The sequence below is a fragment of the Siphateles boraxobius genome, unplaced genomic scaffold, assembly GCF_051911475.1.
Source record: "Siphateles boraxobius isolate OS27281-9 unplaced genomic scaffold, OSU_SipBor_1 46, whole genome shotgun sequence".
In the NCBI taxonomy this organism is placed as follows: Eukaryota; Metazoa; Chordata; class Actinopteri; order Cypriniformes; family Leuciscidae; genus Siphateles; species Siphateles boraxobius.
Window position 1 is genome coordinate 20,121,932 of NW_027509097.1, and position 21,055 is coordinate 20,142,986.

At 44.9% G+C, this 21,055-nt stretch overlaps 1 protein-coding gene across 2 annotated transcripts in view; it reads right to left on the minus strand.

Moving 5' to 3' along the window:
- The window catches only part of LOC143710232 (1-phosphatidylinositol 4,5-bisphosphate phosphodiesterase delta-3-A-like), an 83,813-nt gene extending 62,821 nt beyond the window's left edge, over positions 1–20,992 (minus strand). The window contains exons 1-8 of one of the 2 annotated variants that reach the window (XM_077201232.1): positions 20,722–20,992; positions 20,162–20,261; positions 19,450–19,617; positions 17,191–17,419; positions 8,458–8,587; positions 7,985–8,210; positions 7,673–7,874; positions 7,341–7,482 (exon numbers count right to left, since the gene is read on the minus strand). In XM_077201232.1, coding sequence (XP_077057347.1) covers positions 7,341–7,482; positions 7,673–7,874; positions 7,985–8,210; positions 8,458–8,587; positions 17,191–17,419; positions 19,450–19,617; positions 20,162–20,261; positions 20,722–20,724 — 1,200 coding nt within the window. In that variant the 5' untranslated portion in view covers positions 20,725–20,992. The remainder of the gene's footprint in view (positions 1–7,340; positions 7,483–7,672; positions 7,875–7,984; positions 8,211–8,457; positions 8,588–17,190; positions 17,420–19,449; positions 19,618–20,161; positions 20,262–20,721) is intronic. The other variant, XM_077201233.1, reaches the window with a different exon arrangement.
- Positions 20,993–21,055: the final 63 nt, after the last annotated feature.

Sequence of the window (21,055 nt, forward strand, 5' to 3'; positions counted from 1 at the left end):
CGCTTCCCAGCCCGTCCCGCTGGCTCATGTGGACTCGGCTAAGTGATTCAGTTTCAGTTTTCCCCCCAGGTTCAGTGGCGTCCTCTTTACCTCAGTGGCAGGCAAATATGCCCTGTCGTTCGTGCGGAGATTGTGGTCTTGCTGGCGAAGGATGCAATAGAGCCTGTCCCTCCAGCTGAGATGAAGTCGCCGTTTTCCAGCCCTTACTTCATCATACCCAAGAAAGGTGGTTGGCCCTTCACAAGCTCCCGTTAAAGATGCTAATGCAGAAACGCATTCTCACGTGCCATCTACCCAAAGAATGGTTCGTAGCAATCAACCTGAAGGATACGTACTTCCACGTCTCAATTCTGTCTCGACACAGACCGTTTCTTTGGTTTGCCTTTGAGGGTCGGGCCACCAGTACAAGGTACTCGCCTTTGGACTGTCCCTGTCTCCCCGCATTTACCAAAGTCACGAGGCTGCCCTTGCTAAGGGAAGTGGGCATTCGCATTCTCAACTATCTCGATGACTGGCTCATTATAGCTCACTCTCAAGATCTGTCGTGCGAACACAGCGACCTGGTGCTCAGCCAACTCAGCCATATGGGATTTCGGGCTAACTGGGAGAAGAGCAAGCTCTCCCCTGAGCAGAGCATCTCTTTTTTCTGTATGGAGTTGGACTCGGTCAATATGACGGCACATCTCACGAACGAGCCCACACATTCAGTGCTGAACTGCCTGAATACAATCGGAGGGAAGACAGTGGTTCGACTGAAACAATTTCAGAGGCTCTTGTGGCATATGGCATCTGCAGCTGCGGTCAGGCCACTTGAATTAATGCATATGAGACCGCTACAGCACAGGCTGAGTCCCGCGGCAACTCTGTCTGACCATCAGAACAAGCTGTCGCCAAGTGTCCAGGCAAGTTGTTGTTACAACAGATGCCTCAAGGATGGGCCTCTGGCTCCTGGATGGGACCTCGACTGCACTAGCATATCAATTGCCTAGAGTTTCTGGCAGTGCTACTCACTCTGCACCAGTTTCAGGCGTTGCTTCAGTGCAAGCAAGTATTAGTTGGCACAGACAACACTGTGATGGTTGCGTACATCAACCGCCATGACAGGTAAGCTCACCTCGAATGTCACAACTCTGTAGTCAGTAACGGCTGAGGTCGCTCCGCGCCATTCACATTCCGGGGCAACCTCAATCGTGCGGACTACGCGCTCACATGACAGCTCTTTTTACTCCCGGTCCGAGGCACCCCCTCAGCACGGACGCGCTGGCACACAACTAGTCCTGGGGCCTACGTTTCTCAGGGATGGAGCACCATATGGCACCCGAATCCGGACCCCTGGAACCTCTACGTGTGGCTTCTGGATGGGACATGGAGGACTTCAGTGGCCTACCACCGGCGGTGGTAGACACTTTCAATCAAGCCAGAGCCCCCTCTACTAGGCAAGCTTATGATTTGAAGTGGAATCTGTTCACAAAGTGGTGCTCTTCACACCAAAAAGACCCCCGGAGATGCCTAATCAGCTCTGTGCTTTCCTTCCTGCAAGAGAGGTTGGAGCGGAGTCTGTCCCACTCCACCTTGAAGGTATATGTGGCCGCCATTGTGGCACATCATGGTGCAGTTGATGGTAGGTCGCTAGGAAAGCACAACCTAGTCATTAGGAGGCACCAAATTTCCCACCACTCCTTTTTGGGTCAAGATGGTGAACTTGCAAGTGCTGCCCCCAGAGGAGGCAGACCCAGCCCTTGCGTTGCTGTGTCCCATCTGAGCCCTGCATATTTACGTGGACCACATGCAGAGCCTCAGAAGCTCTGAGCAACTCTTTGTCTACCTTGGAGGTCAGCAGAAGGGAAAGGCTGTCTCCAAGCAGAGGTGGGCCAACTGGATAATGAATGCCATCGCCTTGGTGTACCTATCCCAAGGCTTCCCGTGCCCCCTCGGAGTGAGGGCTCACTCCACTTGGAGTATTGCCTCCTCCAGGCATTGGCACTTGGTCTGGCAGACATCTGCAGAGCTGCGGGCTGGGAGACACCTCACACCCCTTGCAAGGTTCTACAATCTCCGGGTTGAGCTGGTTTCATCCCGTGTGTAATGTACACAAAGGTAAGGTGGGGGAAGGCTGGCTCGGTGTCTCACTTACAGCGCCATTCCCCTCTAACGGGGGGATACAAGCACCTTCTAAGTTCTCCATGTGAGATCCCCAGTTGACAAACCCTGGATTGAGTTCCTCCAAACATCTTTTGGCAGTCAGACGCAGCAGAGGTGTCCGACGCCAGGCCCAGTTCTTGAGATGTATGCCCGTTCTGACAGCCCTTGTACTGGGCTAGATGCCCCATATGTTGTGACTCCCCTCTGGTAATCCCATATGTGTATTCTTCCACGGTATGGTTTCACCCCGCTGAATGGCCGATGCGTGCCACCATCTTATATACCCGTATGTATCGGGGAGGGCCTTGGCATGCAAATTCCACTCGCCAATTATTCAATTCACCCTTCGCAGGGAGTTTGATTGACAGGCGATCTGACCATTTATAATCCGCCATCCGCCCATTTTTGTTCGACAAAGCAGTCAGGAGAGTTAGAAGATTAACGTCGGTGTATTTGAACTTGAAAAACGGTGTGTACTGACATCTTTCCATGGTCAAAACAACAATCCTTCTGATGTTCAATCTTGTTTATTTCATGCTATGAATTAACTAGAAGGAAGAGATGATCGGTTCAAGAGCAGCTGTAACTGAGGCTCTACAGCGATCTGTCATGACACAAAAAGGCTCTACAGCGATCTGTGATGCGCCACAAAACGGTATTTATTATTGCAATTTCTTTAAAAAAATTAACAAATTTGATGTTTTGTTTCATATCAAAAGTAACCTGCTCTGTCCTGTCTGTCAGCACGTTGTCAGTGTCCTCTTTGCTCCGCGATGTATTTTTCACTGAGTGAGAACATGGTGTAGAGTGAGAGTGGCATGGCTTGTCGGACATAGCAACAGTAACTAAAGGGGGTGGGTCTTTGCAGACAGTCAATTGGTTGTTTTTCTAAAACTCAGAGGTGATTGGGGCTCAAAAGTGAGACTGCATTTGTCAACATAACATCTCCGTTCCCACCATCAGGGAATAAGGGTTCCATCAGTAACTAAGACGTTCTTCTTTCTTTTTTAATTCCCATTATGCCTAATAAAAGTACTGTTTAAAAACATGTGAACATGTTACTCGTTTATCAGAAATATTAAATGGACTGCATTTATATAGTGCTTTCACAGACACAATGGCCCAAAGCCCTTTACATGTTTGCCTCACATTCACCCATTCACACACCGACGGCGGTGTCTGCCATGCAAGGCGCCATCCAGCTCATCGGGAGCAGCTGGGGTTAGGTGTCTTGCTCATGGACACCTCGACACTTGGTCAGGTGGAACTGGGGATCGAACCACCAACCTTTCTGTTTGTAGACAACCTACATGAACCACTGAGCCACTGCCGCCCCAGTGGCTTCGGTCTGCATAAGCGCCGGAAAGCGCCGGAAGTGATCTCTCACGTGTGTACGTCACTGTGAAGATGTAAACATATTTATTCATATCCAAATCGTCTTCCATTGCGATTTCCTGTATATCTAAATATGTTTACATCGTCACAGTGAAAGGTAACACTTCCGAAATCTCTGTGTAAACAATGAGTGATGTACACGCGCGAGAGATCACTTCCGGCGCTTTCCGGTGCTTGCGCAGACCGAAGCGCCCGCGCCCTCAGATCACTTGGACGTGGCTGTGGTTACAAGTGGTAAAAACGATATAAATACTATTCGTTTTCTCACACAAACCGCTCGTTTCGTGTCTTAGGTGTCAAATGTGTACTTACATTTACGAGTCATTAAATCATGTTTAATTTGGACTTCTCTGTGCATGCTCTTTGAGGTGGTGACCATAGACCTGCATTATATGACTGACAGACAGTGGCGGTTCTAGACCATTTCAACTGGGGGGGCCAAGCTGGGGCCAGTTGTACTGTTAGAGGGGCCAGTTACATATAGACCTTATTGTTGTCATATAATTTTCTGCACTGCAGGCATTAACAGGCAAAATACCATGTTTATAATCATTCAACAATGTATTTGCATTTCCATTATATTTTTACATTTGCATTACATATTCAGTATTAGTCACAGTAACTGTAATTGACATGATGTCCTTCTTTCTCTGCATTTTGGTGAGAACTATAGAGCAAAAGCAATGGGGACCAAGAAGATTATTAATTCATTTACTGAAAATAACTGACTTGCTAGGTAACTACTAACCGTTTACAGGGTTCCTGCACACTTTTTAAAGTCAAATTTAAGGCGTTTTAAGACCTGAAGAAATCAAAATTCATACCGTACATTAGGGGTGTGCAATATTGACAAAAATATATCTCAATATTTTCAATGTTTTGTTGATAATTAGATGATATTTTACTGATTGTGTTTTTGTGCTGGTGCCATGGCTGGTTTAGGCCTGTTGTTGACAGCAGACTCACAAAGATATTCATATTTTTCAATATTCTATGCAGTGGTCAGTTAACAGCAGGGACCGAAATTCATTTTAATTAATTTAATTTGCCACCTTAAATAGATTTCCAGGGGCATTTTCACCTATATATGGACATTCTTTCTAAACTTATTTAGATTTATGAATCACCTTTTATGTCAAATACTAACATTCAAATTATACAGTAATTATCCTTATTTATAGAATAATACTTAATTATACAATAATTATACAGTACCACTGTTACCAGTCAAATTAATTCATTCAATCAAAATCCATGTTTGCAGTGCAGAGGTGACACCGAAGCGGCATTAATATATTTACATTCCATTCACAATTGCATAAATAAAGCTATGAGATTTTTTTTTAAATCAATATTTAAACATGAAATGATTTCTAATTTTAACGTTTTAATTAAAGGGTACTTTAAATATGAAACTAAAACCGCCAGTAGGCGGCGGAAAGTCACAGAAGTGAGTTGAGGGATTCATTCATTCAACCGATTCGTTCAAACGGCTGATTCATTCGGGAAAGGAGCAAGTGATTCCTTCAAAACGCGGATTTCAGTCAATAAATCATCGCTGTCTGTTGCATTGAGACTCTGCTACGGTTTCATTTTCAAATTCTAGTCGGCGAAATAAAGGGAAAACAAACAATATTGACAATATTGTGTCTAAAAAGTAACTCATGTTAACTTATTGTTAATTTAACTGTTGTATAACATCAATATCAGAGTTGCAATTGTGCACGGGAAAACGGCACTCTTGCTGATTTGATATTCTAATATAAGAACATAATATGATATAAGACATAAACTAATTTGGGGACATAGCCTCTATGAACCGCACACAGCAGTGAAAGGACGAGAGACAAATGCGATGTCAGCTCACAGTGCCTCGTACATAGTTAAAACAAGTATTACAATATTTTAATAGACAATACACATCGCACACCCGATACGCACATAAAGAATGAACTTGCAACTGACCAGCTTTCTCCTTCTCTCCTCTCTCGCGTGCAGGAGACGTACGTTATTCTGCCGCGATTCCCGCGAATGTGATGCGAATTGTCACGTGAACAAGCAAATCCACAAAGATAGAATAATAAAAAAAAATAATATGCATACAACGATAACAAAGATAGCAAAAAACAGTTTTGTAAAAATTATTTCACACTCCACATTTAGGGGGGCCACAAGGGGGGCCAAACTTGTTGTCACAGGGGCACGGCCCCCCCGGCCCCCCCTCTAGAACCGCCACTGCTGACAGACAAGAACGGTTTGACCTAAAAATAACAAAATTGAAACTACTGCGGAAACAAAGACACCTACATCTTGGATGCCCTTGAGGTAAGCTAAAACATACCAAAAATTAATTTCAAAGTGAACTATCCCTTTAATAAAACATAATTTGTTTGAAACAATTACGCACACATTTGATTCTCAAATAGGTACCCAAGCTTATCTACTAATTTGTTTAATCTAAAAGCTACATATTTGATTTTTTATGCATAATCTTTTTAAGTATATACTACTAATATTTGCATAAATTATTATTTAAATGTATCTTGCTTTAAGGATCTTAAGATATTTACAACAAAACAAGACAAAAAATACTGATACAATTTTTGACTGATACAAAAAGTCTTAAAGGGCACACATTATGCAAATCCACTTTTATATTGTGTTTGGACATAAATGTTTGTTGGCAGTGTGTGAACACAATCATCCTACAATGATAAAAAATCAACCCACTTTTTTATATCCTTTTTAAACCAAAGAAGTTTCATTAGACATGCTGTTTTGATTTTTTTTGCCCACGGCCACTGACTAACAGAACTACATTACCATAGTTTCCGCCCTCAGCGAGTTGTATACCATCCGCCATTTTTTCCGTGTCTGAGCAGCTGTAGTGACAATGTCCTGTAAGCAATCTCGGTATTCTGTTGTTGGATGTAAGAGTGAACATAAAAGTTTTCATGATCTCCCATCATCCGAGCCACAGAGGATGCAGTGGAGTAGTTTTATTTTTGAAGCTGATGTGGCGCAAAATATACCTAAATTTGTTTATGTCTGTGCATATAATTTCATTCCAGACTGTTTACAGCCTCTGGACTGATACTGGACACGGCAGTAATGAAAGGGAGTGTGTGCACTTTAATACAACCCCCACATATTTGTTTACTGTTATTACTGTTGTAACGAGTGGTTTTTGTGTAATTCGCTGTGTATATTGATGATAATACAAGGGAGAGAGTGAGTTTATGGATAAGACTTTAATGCGTACTTCTTGTACTGTGATTTACTCAGCTCTGACTGTGATTTTTCTGGAGGGAAAATGGACGCTTCATCTTTTGTGTGATGTATAATAAACTTCATAAAACTGATTAGCAAAGTTTTGGCTATCATTCGGATGGGGTCCGCTACAACAGCTTTCTGTTTCTGACATTTTATTGTTTTTTATTTTATGTCCTCTTTTGTTTCCACCGAAGCATGAGCTCTTGAAGCTCCATCCTCTTCTTGAAAAGGGGCTGGGAGCAGCAGCTCATTTGCATTTAAAGGGAAACACACAAAAACGGCGCATTTTTGCTCACCCCCAAAAAGTGGCAATTTTAACATGTTATAAAAAATTATCTGTGGGGTATTTTGAACTAAAATTTCACATACACACACCGGGGACATCAGAGACTTATTTTACATCTTGTAGAAAGTAGCATAATAGGTGCCCTTTAAGGTAAAAACACAAACAAAATAACCGTTTGCATTATTTCCCCAAATAAATGCATCACCAAGTGAGCTAAAGATGAAGAGCCACTTCCTATGCTCACCCTGAAAGCGTATTCAGCAATGACCTTTACCACCTCGCTAAATGGCACTTTGGATGTGAGGGTGTGCCCATGGTAAATAACTGGCTCCTTTTCACCATCCCAGCAGTCCAGCTCCACACAGCGACAGCCTTGTCTTAGAGCTCTGTGCCACAAACAAACATAAACACATTTACAATATTTGCTCAAGAAAAAGCATTTGTGTGAAATATGTTTGTGTGAAATATTTCTCTGAAAAGGTCATCTCGTCCAGTATTCATGTAAATGTGAACACGTTATTTGCTAAAAGCGTCAGTGCTGTATATGTGCTGTTTGTGTATATTTGAGCATTTTACCTGATATAAGCGTGAACGCTGCTCTCGCTGATGAGTTGATCTTTAGTGAGGTAGGTGTTGTGTGAGGAGGAGATAAAGTAGTGACTGAGTGGGCGGCTCATGTCCTGGTAGACTCTGCTGTGCTCTGGGTTATACACATCATTCTCCTTAGACAGCATGTACATGGTGAAACCATTGGGCGTCATAAACTGGTTCTTCTGGGCTGCAAAAGACAGAACAAAGATGCATCTCTACGCTCAGTATCACATGGAAAAAAGTGCAAATTGCAATAAAATAATACTGATTATTACAGTAAATTAAGTGTACAAATACCCCATTCATTGAGTTCATAGTTGAGAATAAGGCTCTGAGCATGCACAAGTGTGTGGTCCTCGCCCTGGTCTTTCAGGAATTCTCGCAAATCCACGGTGGACAAGACACAACCATTAGCGGAGTACTGCTGAAACACTGCATCCAGCTCAGGCCGACGTAGCAACTCACGACAAAACAGCTCAATTTCCTCATGTTCAAGCCGTCCGTCTTCTGATTTATCACACTTCTGATACACAAATTATATATTTTTACACATATCAAGCAAATTCATTTATTTTAATTTTTCCACTCTAAATTAAAAAAAAGGATTTTAAGAACATGAAATACATTTCATGTTCTTAAAATCCATTTCGTCTTTAGTGTTCATTATTGTCTGTGTTGCTTTTACAGAATTTTATTTGTTGTGTAAATGAAGTATTTCCAATTGAAGCATTTCAAGGCAGGCCAAGTGCTGCTGAGGAATAAAGGCTTACCCTAAAGAGGTTGGAAGCATATTCGTCATTCAGGTCTATGTTGATCATCTTGAAAAGCATCTGGACTTCCTTGTATGACATCTTGCCATCTTTGTTCATATCAGCTTGTTTCAGGTAGCCATAGATCCAAGTGAGAGTGGTCAAGGGTATTAACTGGTTAAAATTGGGTTATCAGTTTAATGCATTAAATTAGTATTATACAGTTTATTGTCTTAAAAATTCAAACATTTTCCAACATTTATAAACTATATGATAAAAATCAGCTCCCTAGATTATGAATCAGTGCATCGCGTTCACAAATCCGGGCACTGATACGGAGCGATACAGATTTGGACACCAATGACTCTATTTCCAGCAACATGACAATGTCACTACTGGTATTTATGAACAATGGCAGAACTAATATTTTTCTGAAATCAAATCAGGGCAGCCATTTTTTGAGCATTAGATGCCTTGCACAAGGTAACCTCATTGTGGGTAATGAAAGTGGAAGAGTGCACTGTTCATTCACTCCCCCCACCTACATTTCCTGCCAGTACTGAGACTCAAACCTGTGAACTTCGGGTTACAAGTCTAACTCTCTAACCATTAGGCAACAACTGCCCCACAAGTTTATAATTTAAGGATCACTATCCTTGGAGATGCTGGGGATTGAACCCAGGACCTCATACATGCAAATCAGGTAGTTTCATTGCACTGAAAGGTTTTTGCGATTGTTTGAGAATGGTTTCGCTGCAGCCTGCAGTGGACATCCAACCTGGCCCACATCCAAGTGTGATGTCAGAAGCCACACCCATGTCCAAATACGGAATATTCTCATTGACCTGATTTTTCCCAAACCAGTTCAGCGGAACTCCGCCCTGCAGCCAATTCTTATGAGTGTATAGGTCATGTCAATCACAGTACTGATTGCCTACACCAAACACTTATCCCTAAACCTACCCATCACTGTAACCTAAAGCATTAAAAACCCTTTTAATCTAGAAACTACATTCTGAAACCCCCCTAAAACCTACCATGGACATGGGAGTGGCTTCTGACATCACACTTGGATGTGGACGGGGTTGGATATCCACCGCAGGATGCAGCGAGCCCTACTTCGAGAGAGATAGCTGTTAAAATGGCTCCCTGATCAGTGCCCTGCTGAACCAAGGGAGCTGATTCAGACGCACGCTAAATGTGTTAGGGCAGCACCCATATTTAGTTTATCGTGAAAACTAGGCTGAGAGAGATATAAAAGGTATTTAATACATTTAAATCAGATATACAATAGGTACTTGGTGACTATTCACTCACAATGCGTGTTTCCATTTAAAAAACAAGAAGCAGCAGAGTGAAATGGACAATAATGCAGGAATAGAGGCATGTTTTTAAAGGTCTAACTTCATTTAACAAGGTATAAAAAGGTGGCACTCATGTGTGAGAAAAAAACAGCACAACGGTCTGTCTAGCTGTAACGGTCACCAGCTGGAGTGCCCTTGAGAGCCACCAGAGGGCACTCCACATCAGACTATTGTTAATCCCTCATAAACTACATTTTCCATAACTCTCTGTCTGGACTCTACATACCTGACTGCATCCACCTATGTCTCATTACCTCGTTTAACTCCACCTATAATAGCCTGGTTCTCTTACGAGAGTATCTCTCGTACTGCTTAATATCTTACGCTCTGGGGAAAACCTCTTTTCCACGAGATATTGAAGCCAAAAATTATCCTTATTTTTGAATTAATGTAAAACGCTGTGCAGCAGCATGCAGACATAAGCAAGACGGCTTGCGCGCCTATTGGCTGCCCTGCAGCAACAGCAGCAGCCTATCGAGAGTGGCCCTGCGTGACACATATCCAATGGGGGCATTTCGCGCCCCCTTTGTCACGTCCCGCCAGAAAGGGCGTGGTCTCGCCCTATAAATATAGCTCGATTAGGCTGGTACAACTGATTTTCATCTCTTCAGCGAAGCATCACGCATCGCTGGATCCGGAGTGAGAAGCCACGCCGTCTGAGGAAAAGCACACAGCGGGACAAGCCTTGAGTCTGAATCGCTGGCATCGCCGCCTTTTGCCGCCGTACCTGCTACGCTTTCCGGCGTTATATCCTTTTCAAGTGTGTGTGTGTGTTCGCCGCTGCCACATACATTTTTTCTCTGTCTCTCTCTCTCCTAAAAGAGCTGCGTCTTTTTCAAGATGCATAGATCCTGCGGCTCGTGCCGAGCCACACTCAGTGAAGAGGATCGCCATGTCATCTGCGTTTCCTGTCTGGGTGAGGATCATGCGGCTCTCGCTCTCGTCGACGGCGGATGCCCTCACTGTGAGCTACTGCTGATGGTGACTCTGAGGACTCGCCTGGCATCATTCTCAGAGACTGCACTTCAGCCCGCTGTAGCACCGCGCCGTAAGAAGCGCCGTGCCCAGCGCGGCACCGAGCCTTCTCCTGCCCGCCAAAGCTCGCCGGTTCGCCCTTCAGCTTCGCCGGCATCGCTCGAGTCCCTCCCCGACGGACAGCGGCCGCCGTCCGCCGCCGCTTCCGCCATTGAGGTCGACGAAACAGCCGAGGCCTGTTCTATCCTGGCGTCAGATAGTGAGGATTGGGCGAGCTCTGTGGACCTCCCCTCTGCTATCCGCGAGCCTTCTGGGAAACGAGCCGGCATTGAATCGGAGCTGATGCATCTGCTCTCTCAAGCCGTCGACAACCTCGGCCTCAACTGGGAGGCGCCCACGCAGCCCGCGCGCAACAGACTGGACGGATGCTTCCTCAAGAAGGACCACGCGCCGTCACAATCCAGGCCCGCGCCTTTAATTCCTGAGCTTCAAGAAGAAGTGGCGAGGTCCTGGGGCGCCCCCCTCTCGGCCAGGGTGCGTACCTCTGTCTCGGCTGCATTCTCCACTGTGGACGGTGCAAAAGACAAAGGATACCTTTCTCTTCCCCCAGTGGAAGCAGCGGTAGCTTCCCATCTCAGCCCGCCCTCTGCTGGACGGCGAGCGCAGACGGCGCTACCATCTAAAGCCTGCCGAGTGACGTCAGCCATGCACTGTCGCACATAGGCCGCCGCCAGGCAAGCCGCGTCAGCACTACACATGATGGCCATCTTGCAGATCTTCCAGGCCGACCTTCACCGAAAAATGGACGAGGAAGGCGATGGGTCGATCAGCATTGCGGATTTGCGGAGCACTACAGACCTGGCTCAACGCGCTACAAAATCAGCTGCACAGGCCATTGGGCGGAACATGGCCTCTCTCACCGTTTTTGAGAGACATCTGTGGTTGATGCTATCTGAAATGACTGAAGCGGAGCGCTCTGTATTCCTCGACGCGCCCATTTCGTCAGCTGGCCTCTTCGGATCTGCCGTCAAAGATTTCACGGACAGATTCCAAGAGGTTCAAAAGACATCGCAGGCGATGAAGCACTTCCTTCCGAAGCGCTCTAGTTCCGGAGCAGGTCGCTCTAAACAGCCGTCTGCCTGGAGCTCCCAGCCCCAACCTGCACCACCCGCCGCCGCCGCTTCTCAACGTCGCCAGGCCCGAGACCGCGCTCTCGCTCTGCTGGACGCCGCACCCCTCGGCGCAGGCCCCGGCCGAGGATCGAAACCAAGCCCGAGGTCTCAAAGCCTTCCTAGCCTCTCTAGGAAAGCGACGGTGTTCAAATCCCGTTGCGGCCGGATTTCCACCGAAACGTTTCGCTCGTCCAGTTCCATGCAATGTGACTGTTCCAGCGTATTTAGCAGCGTCCATTTGCCCGCTTGCCTGCACACAAAAGAAGTTTTTACGGCTACCCAGATAAATCCAACAAAGGGTGTATTTTCTGGTGTTCCGGCCACGGCCGATGGTGTTATGAGTGTTGTAAGAATGCCCACGTCTCAGTGCCCATTCCCACACGCAGACACAGCCCGCCACAATACAGGGCTAGCACAAAGAAAATCGACTCATGTCGATTGTGCAATAAATGTAGTGTACGTGCCCACGACACAGTGCCCACAAACACTACACGAAGCATGTCACACGGTTTCTGTAAAAACGAAACCAACACATTTTCAGTCGGCGCGAGCCAACAGTGTTTTCAGTACAGTGAGTTTGCCCGCTATCCCGCGGCCACATTCCCTCACAGACATGCCGAACCCCACGGGGCTCGTCCCGCTCGCCTTCTCTCCACAACCTGTCAGAGAGAAGCTGACCGCGGTCGGGCTGCCCGCTGTGATCAGCGCACCCCCCGCCTCGCACACTGCAAACACAGTGTCTATTTCTCAGCACACCGGAGCTCTCCGGCCGTCGCTATGCCGCGGCCAGAGCCCAGATTTCATTCTACCTCTAGCTTTTCACGCAGATGCGTGGGCAAAGCTTCCCGGGGTATCGAAGTGGGTGTTGAAAACTATAAAAAGAGGCTATTCACTGCAGTTCACTCGACGCCCCCGCCGTTGCGCGGCGCGAGTCGAAACGACGGTAAAAAACGAAGTATCTCATCTACTTCGAGCCGAGATAGCGAAACTACTGAGCAAAGGGGCTATAGAACCTTTATCTCAGGCTCAGAGCGAAGGGGGGCTATACAGCAGGTATTTTCTGGTACCGAAAAAAGACGGGGGTCTCAGACCCATTCTAGATCTGCGACAGTTGAACAAAGCGCTCACGAAGTGCCAGTTCAGAATGCTGACAACCAGGAAAATCCTCGCGCAAGTTCGCCAGGAGGACTGGTTTATGTCAATAGATCTGAAAGACGCCTATTTTCAAATACAAATAGCGTCACGTCACAGGCAATTCTTGAGATTCGCCTTCGAGGGCCAGGCATACCAATACAAAGTCATGCCGTTCGGCCTGTCGCTGGCACCCCGTACATTTACGAAGTGCATGGACGCGGCTCTCGCACCCCTGAGACTCCAGGGCATGCGAATTTGAACTACTTGGACGATTGGATGATTCTAGCTCGATCACAATCAGAGCTCATAGAACACAGGGCCACATTGGTCGAGCATCTCGAGAATCTGGGTCTCACAGTCAATTGGGCGAAGAGCTCGCTGTCTCCCAGCCAGAAAATTTCTTTTCTGGGAACAGTGCTGGACACGCTATCCATGACAGAGCCCGAACTGGACATTCAGCACGCCGTGAAATCCTTCCGCCGCGGCTCGATAGTCCAGCTCAAAAGGTTTCAGAAAATGCTGGGCCTCATGGCCTCAGCAGCTTCAGTGCTCCAGCTGGGTCTGCTTCGCACGCGCCCACTGCAGCTGTGGCTGAAAGCACGAGTTCCGCCCAGGGCATGGACCGCTGGTCGGTTTCGCCTCCGGGTCGATCTGAAATGCGTTTTAGCTTTGGAACCTTGGAAGATAACCGACTGGTATCAGTCAGGTGTGAGTCTGGGGACTCCCTCGAGTGTGAAGGTGGTGTCCACGGACGCCTCCACCTCGGGATGGGGAGCGCTGCTCGAGGGCAGACCGTTCTTTGGCCAGTGGTCAGAACGGGAAAAGCTCCTACACATAAACTGTCTGGAAATGATGGCAGTTGACAACGCGCTACGGCGCTTTTGTCCCTAGATAGAGGGTCACCACGTCTTGGTCCGGTCGGACAACATGTCAGTGGTGGCATACATAAATCGCCAGGGCGGCATCAAGTCCCGAAACCTTTACAGGCTAACGGAACGCCTCCTGGTCTGGGCTCAGCACAACCTGCTTTCACTGAGAGCAGCGCATGTGCCTGGTCACCTGAATCTGGGACCAGACAGACTGTCCAGAAACAATGTCCCAGCAGGGGAATGGTCGCTGCACCCACAGATGATCCAACTGCTGTGGGAGACATTCGGCAGAGCGCAGGTGGACCTGTTCGCGTCCCACGAGAACGCTCACTGTCCGAAATATTTCTCCAAGAGCAAGGACGCCCTGGCCCACGTCTGGCCCCTCTGTCCCCTCTATACTTTTCCCCCCATCTTGCTCCTGCCTCAAGTGCCGGAACGAATCAGGGAAAACAGATGCCCAGTGCTGCTTGTGGCTCCGCTCTGGACAAACCATCTTGGTTCCCAGTCCTGATGCGGCTGACCAGCACTGCCCCGTGGCCAATACCGTTGAGGAAAGACCTCCTCTCTCAGGTCAAGGGCTCGATTTGGCATCCTCGCCCGCAACTATGGTCCCTTCATGCATGGGCCATCAACGGGTACCCGCTAACCTCCCGGAGGGAGTGTTAAAAACGATCACGCAGGCGAGGGCCCCGTCTATTAGACGGCTCTATTCCTCGAAATGGTCTGTGTTCTCTGCCTGGTGTCAAGCTCTTTTCTTTTCAAGCTCAAGCTCAACTGGTCTGGCCAGTCACTGGGGAAAAACGACCTAGTCGTGCGATTCCTCAAGGGAGCTCGGAGGCTGAACCCTCCCAGACCTCCTTCAGTCCCGGTGTGGGACCTTTCTACGGTTTTGGAAGCCATGAAAGGTGCCCTGTTCGAGCCTATCCATTTGTCAGACATGAAGCATCTGTCTTTCAAAACGGTGTTTCTTTTGGCTCTCGCTTCAGTGAAGTGCATAGTGGACTTACAAGCGCTTTCAGTAAGCGCGTCATCTATGGAGTTTGGGCCTAATGACTCAAAAGTCATACTCAAACCAAGGCACGGGTACGTGCCCAAATCCCTCAACACACCGTTCAGGGCCCAGGTTATTTCCCTGTGCGCACTCTCGGTTCATGATGAGGAGGAGGATGCGAGTCTCCTTTGCCCTGTCAGGGCACTGAGAGCTTATGTGTCCTGCTCGTCTGTCTTCAGACAGACCGAGCAGCTCTTCGTTTTTTTTGGCGGACGCTCCAAGGGACTTGCCGCACCAAAACAGAGCCTATCCAGATGGATAGTCGACGCCATAGCACTGGCTTACACCTCTAAGGGCCTGCAGTGTCCTTTGGGTGTCAGAGCGCACTCCACGAGAGGCGTGGCCTCGTCGTGGGCGTGGTATAGTGGGGTTACCCTGCAAGATATCTGTACGGCCGCGGGCTGGGCCTCGCCGTCTACATTTATAAGGTTTTATAACCTAGAGGTTCCCGCCTTACAAGCCAAGCTTCTGTCGGTATAGAATTCAGTGCTATCTGCCCCGCTGTGCCGGCCCAGATGCTGAGTTTTGCTTGTGCATCGCTCACTGAGCGATAAAACAGCTCCATGGGTGTTGAATAACCCGTACTATTACCCAGTGCAGGCTGAACACGTTCACCCTATCTGTGTGAAACACTGTTAACATATCTAGCTCCTGTAGGATGCTATTTCATGGGGAATGATGCTTGCAGCCTCTCTTCGCCGACTCTCTGTGAGTCTATGGTGATTATGCACTATATGAGCCCTGGGCTACTGCCCTTGGGACTTTGGTGTCGGATCCCGGTACGCACTGCGTTTTGCATTGTGTTCCCCATAGCGTAAGATATTACGCAGTACGAGAGATACTCTCGTAAGAGAACGTACTCGGTTACTGACGTAACCTCGGTTCTCTCTAGAGAGGGAACGAGTACTGCGTATCTTGCCGTGCATACACAGCTCTGGTTCGCTTCGGCGATGAAAACCAGTTGTACCAGCCTAATCGAGCTATATTTATAGGGCGAGACCACGCCCTTTCTGGCGGGACGTGACGAAGTGGGCGCGAAATGCCCCCATTGGATATGTGTCACGCAGGGCCACTCTCGATAGGCTGCTGCTGTTGCCGCAGGGCAGCCAATAGGCGCGCAAGCCGTCTTGCCTATGTCTGCATGCTGCTGCACAGCATTTTACATTAATTCAAAATTAAGGATAATTTTTGGCTTCAATATCTCGTGGAAAAGAGGTTTTCCTCATAGCGTAAGATATTACGCAGTACTCGTTCCCTCTCTAGAGAGAACCGAGGTTACGTTAGTAACCGAGTACGTTTTCACATTCATTCCCTGCGATGTCTTGTACTTGTAACACTGCATTTCTGAGCGTTTCCACTGTTTTGCATGTTCCTGTTTTTTGTTATCTGCCTGTGTCCTGGTTTTCACGTTCCTTTCTCACCTTCTGGATTTGTTTGTCATTTTTTGGACTGATTATCCTGTGCTTTTGAACACTGCCTGTTATACGGTTTTGGATTTTCCCGTTAAAAACTGCATTTGTATTGTCAACCTTCGTGTCTCGGAGCAGTTCGTTACACTAGCGCATAAATAAAGTCTACTTTGGTTTTTACGCAAATAAACTCAAAACAAGCGAGGCACTTCGTGACAAGTTATAAACATTGTGTCAATTAATAAGAATCATTTAAAAATGCATCTGGAGTCCACATTCTGTTGCGCCTCTCATTTTCAAGCCCAAGCACGCATATTTTAACGCTCCTTCATCACTGCTAATTTTCATAACACGTAGTTCTTGTCACAAAGCATTTTTCATTTAAACATTCCATACACTGAATGATTGACAACCAGGAAAGCACATCTGTAAAAAGACTCTTAGCCCATACACATTTCGTGCCCCACCAATTACAAATCAATAAATTATTTGCATTTAAATTCATTTTAATTCTACCTGCTTACTTTTTTCATTGCAATTCTGCATCAAATTGAGGAATTTAAATTTGTTCTCAAATACATTTGCATTCACTTGTTCCTCACTGATGGAAAGAAATGCAAGAAACACCAACAACTCTAGTTCATTAGCCTGATGCAAAACAGTAGAGTAACTTAATCAGTAATGAATAACGGTGAGGTCTTTTTACTTGTCATTTGATTATGACCTGGATTAATGAGCTCGGACTGTATAGTACGACTGAATCTGAATGCTGAAGGATATTTGTCGAGTTTCTCTTTCTGGGTCATGTTATTGACTCTGCCCTGGAGGGTTCGAATGCCACTGACCCAGTGCTGGGCTTCCTCTTTTGTGTCACACTGGAGATCCAAGCTCTTCCTCCCTCCTTTGAACAATATGGTGAGACACTGCTCTTCTGGAAGTGAGGTTGCCATGTTTCTCAACGTCTCAGACTTACAACCCTCCCAGACGCACTCCACTTCCATGACAGAGACTGAGAGGAAAGGAGGTATTTTTAATTTGACAAAACCCACGTAGTTTAACCAAAAATTTAAAATAATACTGCTAACATTGACAGGGGCACAACAATAAGAAAACAAACAATGATTAAGCCAACACACAGACAACTTTGCTTGTCCTGTGTATAGAGTCAATAGTCAGTAGACCAAATGCCAAAACATCTTATAAATTTAGAAAATTGTTTTAAAAGTGTGCAGAAGATACTCCAGAATTTGCTCCAAAAAAGTCTCCATATTTGTGTCCTGTCAACTGTTTAAATCACTTTTAGTAGAAATTGATTTGCTGAGAGACTAGACCTAAATGTTACATTCTCAGAAAAAAAGGTACAAAAGGTGTCACTGGGGTGGTACCTTTTCAAAAGGTACACCTTTGTACCTAAAGTGTACATATTAGTACCTAAAAGAAACAAAAGTGTACCTTTTGAAAAGGTACTACCCCAGTGACAGCTTGTGTACCTTTTTTTCCGAGAGTGTATGCATAAAAGTCATGTTCATACTAATTTATAAAGAGCACACCTTACAGAGTTAACAGAGATTTTCAGATCTTTATTATTACTGGGTGCAGACAGAAAGAGCTTGGTAAATCATCAGTTTTTATCTCTGCATTGTGGTGCCAAAACAAATAATTAAAATTTGATTAAGAACCATTTTCTGAGAAGTAAAGAGCACACAAGCTGCAGACATTAAAATAAGAGCTTTGGGGGGACTAAGACACCTGCAACAACAACAAAATAATTGTAGTTTATTAGCAAACATTTATTGCTCAGAAGTTGCTCATTCATCATTCAGAGGATGATTTATTTTTTATTCAAATATTAACTTTGAGATGTTGCTCTTAAAATTCTTGAGGAGAAATCAACAGTTGACGTACAGTAAGAGTATAAAACTATAAATGAGGGTAGCTCAGATGATTTGATATTGAAATAATCTGATGAGAAATATTGGAGTTTGTATTGAAATCTCTGACTTCTTGATATCTTGGCTGGAGTAATGACTGCTGTAATTTATTTGCCATCACAGGAATAAATTACATTTTAAATATATATTTAAATAGTAAACAGTTACTTTAAATTGTAATGATACAATATTACTGTTTTTACTGAATTTTTGATCAAATAAATGCAGCCTTGGTGAGCATTAGAGATTTCTTTCAAAAACATTAAAACAATCTTAGCAACCACAAACTATACTATTGAACGGTATATTATGTGGAATTATTTAAGCAAATGTTGTCTAGAAGAAACAATTGAGATAACCTTTTTTTCCATTCCTACAGGCACACACACCACAGCGTTGGTGTGTAGTGTAGGGTGTAGTGTAGACTGCACACGCACATGTCTCATCCACATCACACAAAACATGATCTTTCCATCTAAAAGCAATTATAGACTATAATTCTAATTTAAGACATGTGCATAGTTGCCAGGGCAATGGTAATAATTCATGTACTATATGGAGCAAACCATAAAGTGAAGGGCTGCACTCTTCCCACATAGTCACAGACTGTAATTAGAGTGTAGTGAAGCTTAGAACCCCCCGTCTGAACTACAAATAGGACAGCCCTGTAATGACTATCAGTGCTGTGGGCAGTAGACCTGGATCCTGCCTGTTTGGGCAGCCATAATTAGGTTGTGTATTTAGAGAGGGGCACATACATTTCCACAGCACAGAATACAGAACATAATTTATACACACTTACTTCTTCATGAAAATCTTATTTTGAACAATTTCACACTATGAAAAAAATAATATTCTAATCCAATACATATAAAGGAAACGCTTCATTTTACAGTACAGTACTTACAGTGTACTTACCTAGAAAGTACTGGGTAATATAAGGTAAGTACATGGGTTAAGGGTATGGTTAAGGGGTAGTACCTAGTTATTACCCAGTTATCACCCAGTTATTGTAATTACTATAATAAGTACATATGTACATGGGAAACAGGACTGTAAAATGAAGCGTTACCCATATAAACACTATATGCTGAGCATGACAACTCACAGGACTGCTGGGTTTTGGCTTTGTTGGTGGCCTTGTTGGATTCACACCAGATGGTGACTCCATCGTTCAACAGCTTTAGCATGCGCTTCCTCTTCCAGCGTGGAGAACGCACCTTCATCATTGAGGAGCCCTGCAACATTGTCTTCACATTGTCATCGTCCTGGACCCCTGCAGGAGTTCATTAAAAGACTGTTGATCGTGGCACTCAAAATCAGTCTTAGGTTCCTATGAAACAAAACCGTTCTAAACAAAACTGTGTGGAACATTAATAACACCTAATGGGAATGAAGGCAAAAAGAATGTTTATTTTCTTGAAAAGAAGGCTATAAGTTATATTTCAAACAGAAAAGAAAAAAACTGTTTTTGCCGTATTCTCTGGCTCGTTCACTGGTTATTGAAATTTCATTGCATTATTCATTGCATTATTCATAATATTTAGGCTACATTTTATAAAATGACGAGTGGGTCTTTAAATTATCTTCATTTTAAATAAAAAGCTTTTATGTAGGCGTAGGCCTACTCTGTTTTTTGACCGGCCAGTGATATGGTTCTGAAAGAGAACGCGCAGGTTTACAAATACAACTTTCACGCGCATCTGACAGATAAACTGCGACAGATATTAAGTAAACTGAAATGTATACAAATAGGCAATACATAAAGGAAACCTAAATAATAATAATAATAATAATACCCTAATAATCTAATGACTTACCCATTTTTTTCAGGGGATCGTCTGGTTTAAGTTGGGACGTCCCGGCTCCATTCTTTTCCTTTCTCAACATGACGCAATATAGGTCCTCTTGCGTCTTAAGCTTGAGGGTTTATGGAGTGGATAAATACACGAATGAATGATACGGCTCTAAACAGACACTGCCCCTGTCTGACGAGCTCGTGAATGTTAAAAAGCTCCATCGTTCATATAGCTACATTACATTGGCTCCGGTTGATTGTCCGGCATAAATAGCCTACACGTCTACGATACACAAATTCTAACCCACATAACGTTACATTTAAAGACAGAAACTGTGACCCCTTAAAAGCACATAAACCACATTTAGGTGTCCGATAAAGATGCTAAATTGTCCAATCTATGCTCTAAAACGGTAACCTCAAATGTATTATCTTAATGAATGACGATAAATAGGCCGAATCGCAGCTCTTTCAAATGAGATTGGGCACAGACATGGACAAATACAGCGACTTTATCTTCAAATTAAAACGCAAAATATACAGCAAACGGGTTTATGGCTACACTACATGATGACTTCTTACCATAGACAGCTTTGAGCAGACGATCCTGTGCTAAGATTTAATAAACATTTAATAAAATGTCTCCCTCTAGCGATGTCACACCATGAAACAACCAACTGAATTAATCAAAATGAATTGCTTCAGAGAATGTCTACGGGCTCTGATTGCTTTCAAACGTACGATACAAGTTTAACGTTTGTAGTGTTGTTCTTGTTTTTTCTTCTTCTTTTACCATCTATTAAAGTGATGATTGGTGTATAGATCTTGGTGTATAACTGTGATTCCTATAATCGTCGTAGCGACGTTATAGTGGTACGTCGCAAGAACGTTAGAGTACGTCTTAATGACGAAACTG